The following is a 10688-nucleotide window of genomic DNA, read 5'->3' on the forward strand; positions in this document are numbered from 1 at the left end:
TGCTCGCCGAACTGCCTTTACTGTGGCCTTGGCGCTGCTCCCCGGCCCCCACAGACACAACGCTGGTCTTTCTGTGAAGATACCCTGTACCCACTCGGGGCCTGGGCTCAGGGTCAGACGGAGCACTTCACGGGGGTGTCCCGAGGTCGCACCCTGTGCGGTGGCCCGTGCTCCAGCTCCGAGGGGGGACCCCTGACACGCCGTCATTTCCAGTGGTCAAGCTGCTGTTGGGGGCAGTGGGAGTGACCCCCGAGTTCAGGGCCAGAGCCATTTATTGGCGATGCACCGGCAGCTCCCCACTGGCCGGCTCGGTCCCCCAGTGCTTGGATCCGGAACCAGGCTCCCATCTCAGCAAGGTGCTGGGCGCAGGTCGGGGAAAGGTGAGGCACCTGGCGGCCCCGCTCCTGACCGCCTGGGCACCTGCAGGCGTCATCCCACTGTCCAACTCGGCCACAGCACACTGCCCGGCCCGGAGCCAGGCGGCCACCCACAAATCCCAGCAAGCACGGCCGGGCGGCCGCCACAGCCGGTTCCCAGTCCCAGCAAAGTGGCCTCTTCTCCCGGCGGCGGCCAGGGCTCCGTCGAGGAGGCGGTCAGGCGGCTGCCTTCGGCAGACCATCGGGACCCAGGAGGTGAGCGCCAGGGTCATCCAGGACTTGAGGCCCGGGTCCCACCTAGGGGGTTGAGGAATCAACGTCAGGGCAGGTGACAGGGAGCGACTTCCTTCCAGGAAGTGCCGGTCAGATAACACCCTCTTGGTGACGCCGGGCCCAGGGCCCAATCCTCCAGCACAGCCTCGGTCCCTCTGGGCAGACCTGGGGTGGACCGCAAGTCCTGGGGTGGACGGTAGAGGCCAAGGCCTGGGTGCATAGGTCACAGGTCTGGGAATTGGATGGATGTGGCGGAAATCCCAGCCCTGCCACTCGAGTAGGGACCCTGATCTGTTCTGGGGGTCCCCACATTCCAGACCCACCCTCCCCTCCTCTCAGCCTGGGGCTGAGCCCGCAGGGCACGTGCGGTGCGCGGCCAGGACTCACCTGAGTGGCAATGATGTATTTGATGCCGCCGGGGGTGGGGTCCGTACCCAGCGCAGCCTTAAGCTCATCCGAGAGCGGGACAGGCTCCACGGGCAGCCCCTTCAGAAACCTAGGAGACAAGGCAGGACTGGACGGGGAGTGCAGGGGTGGGGCACATGCAAAACAGGCAGATCCAGGATGGAACACGGAGCGGCGGCCGGGGGCTGGGGGGTCGTGACTACCGACGGAGTCGGGGCCTCTGGGGCTGACGGACGAGGGTGCCCAGCGTGTTCTTAATGCCCCGCGCTGTACACCGCAGAGTGGTTAAATGGTGGCTTGACGTTACGAGCACTGACCAGGCACACAGACGCCGAGTGGGAAGGCCGAGGGCCTGGCGCCGTCGCTGAGGGGAGGGTTTCGGGAAAGCTCCACGAGGCTTTGGTGCCGCCTCTCACCCTGGCCCACGGCTGTTGCTGTGCCCATTGGGGGACACAGCTTAAGAAGAAAAGGCCTCAGCTGACGCTCGGGTTGGTGTTAAACCTACAAACCACCCCCAGGGTGACCAGGGCGATGAGTCCTCGGTCGCGGGGCCGGCCCCACGTGGTGTGGAAGGTAGCACCCGGCTCTTCCCACCAGAAGTGGCACCGCCCCCTCTGGGTGACAGATCGAAGGGCCCCACCCACACTTCCCACGCCCCTAGCGGGCAGGCGTCCCCTCACTGAGAACTGGGTCCCTTAAACAGCGGCGAGGAAGAAATCCAGACGCCCTGCCGTCACAGGAGATGCGGGCGGCACGTGCGTGCCCCCGGGGCTGGACCAAGCGGAGTAGCATCCGCGGTCGTGGGACACACCGCCTGCGGTCCCACGGGTCCCTACCTGCCGTGGCCTCCCGGGAGGGGGCCCACAACTCACTTGTCTCCGTTCAACTCGGGGGGGAAGCTGTGCCTCACGGCAGCCACAAACTCAGCCACGGTGTCGTCCAGGGTGAAGATCACAGCGTTGGCGCCCGCGTCAAACGTATATGCCACCTGGAACCACGAGGTCAGACCGGCTCAGACCAGCTCCCGGTGCCTGCTGGCCACCCGCTCGAGACGAGAGTGGGGGGCCGCGCAACCAAAACAAGAGCGAGAGGGAGATGCAGCCCCCAGAGAAGGGGGCTCCGTGAAGCCCTGGCACGGCCGGCTCACGGCCCGGGGCGCCCCAGCCCCGCACCTGCCTTGGTCTGCCCGTGGTGCGCGTTGAAGCAGTGCACCAGGTGAATGATGCGCTGGGACGTGTCGTTGAGGTAGGAGATGGGCGGGAAGGTGTCCATGCAGGTGGCGTGGAACTGGTTGCTGTCCTTCATGGTCAACTGGCCAAAGGCCTGGAAGTCGCGCTCCCTGACGCAGCGGGTCATCTCGGCCATGCGTGCCGGCACCAGCGCCTCGGCCCGGAACTGCAAGGCAGGCGGCCGCTCCGTGAGCCGAGCAGAGCCACGGGGCCCGGCTTCTTCCAAGCGCCCCGGGAGCCACCCGCCCAGCCGGCCGCAGCCTCACCCTGAGCAGGGCGCTGGTCTCCACGCTGGTCTGCATGCCCGCCGTGCTGCCCGTCGGCTTCTTCTCGGTGCTCACCTGTGGCGAGGGAGGGAGGTGTGCGCCACGCCCACGGCCTTGGGAGCTGCGGAGGCCCTCCCGCCCCCAGCTTGGCCCTCCAGCTCACCACGAGGATGAGGACACGGAGTTCCGGCCAGTGTGACTCGGGGGCCAGCTGACGGGCGATGCTGTCCTTCCCGTCGGCCCGCTCCCCCATCTGCCACTCCACGAAGCCGCCGTACAGGCTGCGGCAGGCGCTGCCCGAGCCCCTGCGGGCCACTTCCGACAGGTCGCTCTCCACGCCATAGACCCGGGCCAGGGCGTAGGCTGCAGGCAGTGATGGGGGCGGGGAGGCTCAGACAGGCTGGAGGGGCGCCGGCCTGTGCTCAGTGCCACGGGAGGGGGGCACCTGGGGGAAGGAGGCTCGGCCCCCAGCTCCACGGCTGGCATCCAGCACCCACGTGCTCACGCACTCAGCCTCCGCAGGGGGCTCTGGCGGGAGGGGAAGGCCCCTGGGGACTGGGAGGCCTGTGTGCCGAGGGGCCAGAGAAAGCTTCTCTGAAAAGCTCTGAGGGGTGTCGATTGAGGCAGGGCCCAAGCACAGAGGGCAAAAAGTGTGCATGCACGCCTGGGGCTGCTGGCAGCGCTGGGCACAGGGCCAGAACTGGTCAAGGGTCTGATGCCAGGATGCGGACCTGGGGGTCCACGAGGCAGGCCGTCTGCCCCCAATGCAGCCTGGCTTACTGGTCTTTGGCTACATGGAGGACGTGACTCAGCTGCCCACCTCTGTGGTAAGTGCCTTGGCCCCCAGCTTGGGGGTGGGGGTCCCTGCTGGAGAGTGAGCCAACAGAGAGGAGGGCAGAGCAGAGATTCAGAGGGAGAGATGGGTTCCCAGTAGGCCGTCTGAGAGCCTGGAGCTGGCCACAGCCCTTGGGATTCTGCTACGTAAGCCAAGAAATCATCCCCACTTAGTTTAAGCCAGTTTGAGGGGCGTTCTGTCACGCACAGGGTCCTATACACGGAGCTCAGCATTCAGACATATGACACAGCCAAGGCCACGGCCCTATGCCTGGGGCACAGCACTGGGACCCATCCCGGGCACCCACCTAGGCAGGCGTAGCCTGCCGCTGAGGAGGCCAGGCCCGCGGCTGTGGGGAAGTTGTTCACCGAGGCCACGTGCACCTTGTAGCTGAGGCTGAGGGGCAGCGGGTCCTCGTGGCCGTCGCTCCCCCGCTTGCGGGCCAGGCGACGGACTGCAGGGACAGAAGACAGCCCCATGGGTAAGCACGGTGGGGACGGGCCTCTGTCCGAGCTCCGCATGCAGACCTCCTTCTCGGGAGACCCCAGGCCCCAGGCCCAGACCCAGCTGTGCTGACGGGCGTCCACAGCCCCTGGGGCATGGGGGAGGTACGGGGGGTGGGGTGGGGAAAAAACCTTCTGTGCACTCGGACCCGCCCAGCACGAGGAAGGGGCACAGGGGAAGGAGCGGGCCTGGCCTGACCCCAGCATCCCTGGGGCCCCCACTCACTCTCCCTCAGGCAGGCCTGGAGGCGCGGCTGCCCCACGTCCTCTTCCCGTCCATTTAGCCAAATCCGGTCCTCTGTGAAGTCCCTGCTGATGGCGGCCGTTGTGGTGGTTTTTAACTGGGAAAGAAAATGCAGGGCCTCCTGGGTGGCGGGCATCGGCCAAGCACCCCTCTCTGCAGGGGCCTTTCTGGCCCTGGTCCCTCCTGGGCGCCCACTCAGGGCAGTGGCTTTGCTGGAGGTGAAGGCCAAGGCGGGCCGGGCTCAGGCAGTGGGAACACCCCATGGGCGTCTACTACCCAAGGCACGGCCCATACTCCCATCTCCTGGCAGAGAATGCAGGGCAGGGACCTCCTAGGAGGGGGCCAGGCACGTGCATGCCTGTGCGCTGAGCACTCCTCACAGCGGGTGATGGGACGAGCAGCATTCGTTGGCTGGGGATTTACCGCCACCATCTGTAAACAAAGGTTTTGTAAATATTTTTTCGGTGTGTATCGCCAGCCCAGGCTCACCTGATCCTGGTGCAACGTGACGCTCAGAGAGGAGTTGATGGGCAGGATCAGCTCCTCGTCTCGCTTTCCCCCTGGAACACATGGCCCACGGCAAAGCCAGTCAGTGTCCCAGCCCAGCAGACTGGCGCACTGTTGCTCCCGCCCACCAATGCCCCACCCCTCCCCACCCCCACTGCCATCCCACAGCTCCCCAGCTGCCTGGACCCAGCTCTCTCACTGTACAATCTAAGTCCTCTTCCTGCTGTGCCCCCACCTTCAGGAAGCCCTCCTGGATTGCTCCCCCACTTCACTTAGCTCCCGAGAGCAGTGCTGGACCCCTTGCTTCACTGCTTCTTTCACCCGCTCAACAAATAGCCGTGCTGAGTGCTCTGATTATAAGGCCCTTGCCTTTTCCTCCCAAACAGAAGGAGCCCCAGTTACTGAAAACTCTTCAAATCTCCCTGTTCGTACCCCCTAGAGACAGCATTCCCCCCACTTCCGCTGAGCACTTCCATTCCTGTCATATCACAGCAAACACAGAAAACCTTCCAGAAAGTCCAAAATTTCAAATCCATTGTTAGGTACAGGTGCTGCACTTTTGTGCAGGATCTTTGGGGTGGCAGACAGTTACGGGACACAAGAAAGACGAATCCTGTTAGGTAATACAGGAAAGTCCAGAAGGATCCCCCATAAACACACCCAACTGGTTTCTGGCAGCTCCTCGGAGGAGGAGGCACAGCCTCTTCCGAAAAGACTGCTGGGTCACTGGACATCCACCACTGAGCAGAGCTGAGCCCCACATCTCAGACCTTGGACAAAAAAGTCACTCAGAATGAATCACAGACTTAGATTTAAAATGTAAAACCCTAAAACTTCTGGGAAAAAACATAAACAGTCTTCAGGACATAGGACTAGGAAAGACGTCTCTGACTTGGTACCAAGGATGGAGAAGATGACCCACTGGGCCCTTTGAAAGACCCTGTTAGGAGGATGGAGAGAGAAGCTACACGGTGGGAGAAAATATCTGCAAAGCACACATCCAGCAAGAATTAGTATCTAAAATATAAAGCAACCTTTCAACACTCCACGGTAAGAAGTAGACAATTCAGTTAGAATGTGGACGAAAGTCCTAAAGAGACATTTCACATAAGACTCTCAGAGGGCAAGCAAATGAGCACTGGGAGACCTGTTCAACATCACTGAGCGGCAGGAGGACACAAACTAAAGCCACAGTGAGATGTCACCACACACCCATTAGAAAGGCTAAAACAACAGCTGGTGACAACACCGCATGCGGAAAAGCTGGATCACACCTACATTACATGTTGTTGGTAGGGATGAAAAATGGTACAGCCACGCAGGAAAAGTTTGTTTCTTTAAAAAACCAAACATGCAGCCACCCTATGGCCCAGCAACTGTACTCCGGGCCATTTATCCAGAAAAATGAAAACTTACGTTCACACAAAAACCTGTACAGAAAAGTTTACGGCAGCTTTATTCATAATTGACCCAAACTGGAAACAGCCCAGCTGCCTTGAAAGGGCATATGGCCAAGCAAACTGTGGCCCCTCTACGCTGGGAACGGAACAGGACAGAAGAACTGACTCCAGGATTCACCCGGGCGACTCTCCAGAAACTAGTGAGCCAGGAAAGCGAATCCGAAGAGCATTCCTGAGACCAGAACAAGACAGACACGGAGAGCAGGTCGAGGTGGCAGAGTGGGCGTGACCATGGGAGCCAAGCCCCCGCGGGGACGCGCGTCCTGTATGGACTGTGTCTCCCGCTGTCTAGCCCCGCGGGGACGGACGTCCCGTAAGGACAGTGCCCCCAGGTGTCCCGGCTGCAGGTGGTGCCCAGCTCCGCGATCGCACTGCCCTGCCGGGTGGAGGGCGCGGCGGGTCCTCACACCTGCACGCGGACACACAATCTCATCCAGACGAGGGCCCAGCCCACCTGCCGCGGGCGGAGAACCCGGTCCACCGCCCAAACCGGCCCCTCCGAGCCTCAGTTTCCCCGTCCGCAGGGCCCCCACATCCCGGGCCCCGAGGCCCGCCACTCACAGTACTTGATGACCGCGATGTTGACCGGCGCGGTGCAGGTCACCACCTCGAGCCGCTTCTCCGAGGCCATGGCCGAAAAACAGCGCGACCCCAGCTCCCGGCAGCAGGCCTTTCCGACCCGCGCCGCAGCCAGCCCCGCGATTGGTCCGCGTCGCCCCACCTGCTCGCGTGCCGCCCAGTCAGCGGCGGGCCCTGTCCACGCTCCACTTCTCAGCCAATGAGCGGGATCGGACGATGGACTGCCGAAGCTGAGCCCGCCCCCGCTGGCCAGCGGACGCGCTCCGGCTCTGCGCAGGCGCGGGGATCTGTCCCAACGCGGTGTCCGCGCAGGCGCCGGCTCTGCGCCGGCGCGGGGTGTGCGCAGGCGCGTGGCGGCGGCCTTACCGGAAGCGCGCGGGTCCCTGAGGTGGGAGGCTCGAGGTGAAAGCTGAACTCAGCTTGGCGGGACGCGGGCCCCGCCGCCCGGGGTTCCCATAGACTCCGCACCCCCTGGGCGACCAGTTCCTGGGTGGCGGGCTGCTAAGGGAGGAGCTCCTTCGGAGATAGGTGCTTTCAAACCCCGCTCCCATTTTTTTAAGCTCCATATAAGCAAGGATTCTTTTTTCCTGGTTGAAATGGGTTGCCACATTTATATTGACTCTTTTATTGCTGTAAAATGTACCATTTTAACCACTTTTAAGCGTGCAGTTCTGTGGCATTAAGTATCTTTATATCGCTGGGCAACCCTCCCCACTCTCCATCTCCGGACCGTTTTCATTTTCTTAAACTGGAACTCTATTCCTTACACAGTAACTCCCAATTTCCCCCTTCCCTTTGTAAAAATGTATTTTTAGCTTCAAAATGATTCAGGTGTCAGTGAAGATAGGAGTATGTGATATAAATTCTCCCACTCTGGGGGCTGCCGCCCCCCAGTTCTGTTCCTGAAAGTATCAGCAAATAGCTTTCGTCCCCTTCGGTGTTTCTTGGAGATCATCCCCGATGATCTAGGCTTGCCATAACTTGTCCACCGTGTCCCCTGTTGGTTGACAGTCGGGCTGTTAGCAATTTTTGGACACAAGCTGCTTTTTTGTGCAAGTGTGAGGTCTTCTGTGGGAGAAATCCCTGGAATTGGCATTGCTGGGCCCAGCAGGATATGCCTAAAGTAATGTTGATAGCTCTTGGCAAGTTCCCTCTGGAAGCTCCATTGATCACTGAAGCCCAGCCACAAAAGTAAGGGAGCCCGACCCTTCCCCAGCATCTCACTGCCGTTTACAGCTGTGTTTCTGATGGTTGTTATTTTAAGGTTTTCTTGGAATCACTTTTCGGTTTCATGCAAAGCCGCTGAAACTTTTTTGAAGAGTTGCTGGTGGATTGCTCTGGACAGCGGTCGCGGTGTGTTCTCTGAACCACAGAAGAAAGGTCACCCGTGAACCTCAGTGATTTATGCTCTGCCGTGGTCGTGATGTGAGGGACAGCACAGACGTTCGTGACACATCTGTTTTGCGCCAGGTATTGTGCTAGGTGCTCCACCCTACATCACCTGGGTAACTTCAGTTTTATGGTTTATAATTTAAGTATTTACCATAGAGTGAATGTATCACCCCAGATTCGTATGTTGAAACCTAACCCCCCAGTGTGATGGCGTTAAGAGGGGGGGCCTCTGGGGGTGATGAGGTCATGGGGATGGAGCCCTCATAAAAGAGACCCCTCACCCCTTCTTCCAGGTGAGGACACAGCAGGAAGACACCACCCGTGAACCTGGAAGGGGCTCTCACCAGACACTGAATCTGCCAGCACCTTGACCTTGGACTTCCGGCCTCCAGAACTGTGAGAGCTCAGTGGTAGTTGTTTAAGCTGCCAGCCTGTGGTGGTGTCTGGCATAGCATCTTTAACACACTCAGCCAGTACTACATGTACGTGATTTACAGAGTGAATTACCAGATCCCCTTCTATACCCCCCGCCCAGGTTCCAGCTCACCAAAGGCAGCCACTTTTAAATCTCTTATATTTCTCTGTGTTTCTAAATAATCTGTTTCTTTTTCCTCTTTCTTTCTCTCTTTCCTTTATTTCCGTTTTCGATGGTGTCTGTGGATTACCACTAAGGAGGAATGAGGAATTCTCTTCCAACCCCACCACAGTCCTTCCTCCCCCATACAGTTAAATGTTCTCAGAGTTATGGTGTAAACCATGTTCACGGTTGAACACGTAGGCATAAATGCCTGACTGTGTGCATGTGGGCAAAGGGCCCCTTATGTAGTGGGGAACCTTGAACAAACAAGCCCCCTGAAGGAGGGCTGGACGTAGACCCCCAGGCTGACACAGTGAGCCCCAGGTCTCCTGAATGGTCAGTCTACATGCGTGTATAAGATAAACTCATCATAGGGCCTCTATTTTCTTTTTATTTCTTTTTTTTTTTTTTTTTTTTGTCAGAGAGGTGTGGTTAATGCCTGTAGGGTCATGGTGAGGGTGATAAACCAGACGGAGACACATGTCCACACGTTGTGATTTGCTCCATTAAAACGTGTTTCACAGGCATGGTGCTAGGTGCAGGGAAAACGGAGTCAGCTTGAACTGTCAAGGTTGAGGGGCAACAGCGAAGCCTGGAGCATCTCCCATAGTCCTCAGATTTCCTGTCATGTTTCAAAGCATTTTCTTTTAATGTGGTGAAATACACGTAACGTAAAATTTACCACCTTAACAGTTTTCAGGTGTACAGTTCAGTGGCAATAGGGGCACTCAACGTTGCTGTGCGGCCATCACCACCATCATCTCCAGAGCTCTCTGATCTTCCCGAACTGACACTCTGTCCCCACTGAATACTGACTGCCCACCCCTCCTCCAGCCCCTGGCAGCCACCCTTCTACTCTCTGTGTCTGAATTTGTCCACTCCAGGGGCCTCATGTAAGTGGAATCCTATAGGATTTGTCCCTGTGTGTCTGGCTTATGTCACTGAGCATAATGTCCTCAGGGTTCATCCACGCGGTAGCAGGTGCCAGGATTTCCTTCCTTTTTAAGGCTGAGCAATAATATTCCGTTGTGTGGATGGACCATTGCTTATCCATTTATCCGTCAGTGGATTTTTGCGGTGCTCCTGCCTCTTGGCTGTTGTGCTGCTGTGAACGTGGGTGTCAAACATCCCTTCAGTTCTTCTGCTTTCAGTTCTTTTGGGTAGAATTGCCCAGTGGTAGAATTGCTGGCTCATGTGGTAGTTCTGTGTTTAATGTTTTGAGGAACCTCCAGACTGTTTTCCCCGCGCCTGCACCATTTTACATCCCCACCAACAGTCACGAGCTTCCCGTTTCTCTGTGTCCCCGCTGACCCTTGTTCTTTTCTTTTGCTCTTTTTCTGTGGTAGCCATCCCAAGGGCTGTGAAGTGTGAGCTGGTGTCTCATTGCGGTCTCACGTGCGTTCCCAGGTTTCCTTTTATTTGTGGTGATTTCTCAGTGTTGATGAGAGAACATGTGGGATGGCGTTTCCCAGACGTTGGCATGAGTACCAGTCACCCAGGGAGTGTCCTGCAACGCAGGTTCTGAGTCAGGAGGTCTGGGAGTCTGCCTGTGTAGCCAGCGCCCCAGGTGTCGACGGCAGAAGCTGCTGGGTGAGGGCCACACCGTGAGTAGCAAAGACAGATAACACGGTGCACAGGGCCCCTGCAGTCAGGCCAACCCGGCGTGGGGGTAACTTTCCTAGCCGCAGAGAGCATGTTTCCTACAGCAGGGCAGTGCTCCCTGAAGGGACTTAGTGGATGGGAGGTGACTTGAAAAGATGATATGTGTTTGTACGTAGATTTTTCTTTATTGCCCTTTCGTTTCAATTCAGTCCACTCTAGAGATCCTCAGCAGCAAGGTTATTCTGGAACCGGGAACGTGTGAAACACCAGGGAGTGAGGCAGTAGGAGATGGAAAGGGAGGGAGTCTCCTCTTTCGGGGGAGATTACCTTGGTGGGGGAGGATTCGCTACTTACAGAAAAGGTGACATTGCAGAGGTGATGAGGTGCAGGTAGACTCCACCGTGAGGTAGTACACGTCGGTGATGCAGACGGTGTGGTC

At 58.5% G+C, this 10688-nt stretch overlaps 1 protein-coding gene and 1 long non-coding RNA gene across 5 annotated transcripts in view; one reads left to right on the top strand and one right to left on the bottom strand.

Annotated features, from left to right (window-relative positions):
* On the bottom strand, positions 1-6814 carry MVD (mevalonate diphosphate decarboxylase). The gene is made up of 10 exons (XM_024735753.1): positions 6661-6814; positions 4622-4692; positions 4115-4229; positions 3693-3839; positions 2714-2913; positions 2551-2625; positions 2232-2450; positions 1928-2043; positions 1038-1146; positions 1-674 (listed from the first exon to the last, which is right to left on the bottom strand). The coding sequence occupies exons 1-10, from the start codon at positions 6728-6730 to the stop codon at positions 594-596; spliced, it is 1203 nt and encodes a 400-aa protein (XP_024591521.1). The 5' UTR covers positions 6731-6814; the 3' UTR covers positions 1-593.
* Positions 6815-6980: 166 nt separating this feature from the next.
* The window catches only part of LOC112393501 (uncharacterized), an 11155-nt gene continuing 7447 nt past the window's right edge, over positions 6981-10688 (top strand). Inside the window, exons 1-3 of one of the 4 annotated variants that reach the window (XR_003001928.1) lie at positions 6981-7066; positions 7943-8148; positions 8364-10682. This is a non-coding gene — a long non-coding RNA (uncharacterized LOC112393501). Of the gene's footprint in view, positions 7207-7942; positions 8149-8363; positions 10683-10688 lie in introns of those variants that run through there. The other 3 variants (XR_003001927.1, XR_003001926.1, XR_003001925.1) reach the window with 3 other exon arrangements.

Source organism: Neophocaena asiaeorientalis, unplaced genomic scaffold (genome assembly GCF_003031525.2).
Source record: "Neophocaena asiaeorientalis asiaeorientalis breed wild unplaced genomic scaffold, Neophocaena_asiaeorientalis_V1.1 scaffold40, whole genome shotgun sequence".
NCBI lineage: Eukaryota > Metazoa > Chordata > Mammalia > Artiodactyla > Phocoenidae > Neophocaena > Neophocaena asiaeorientalis.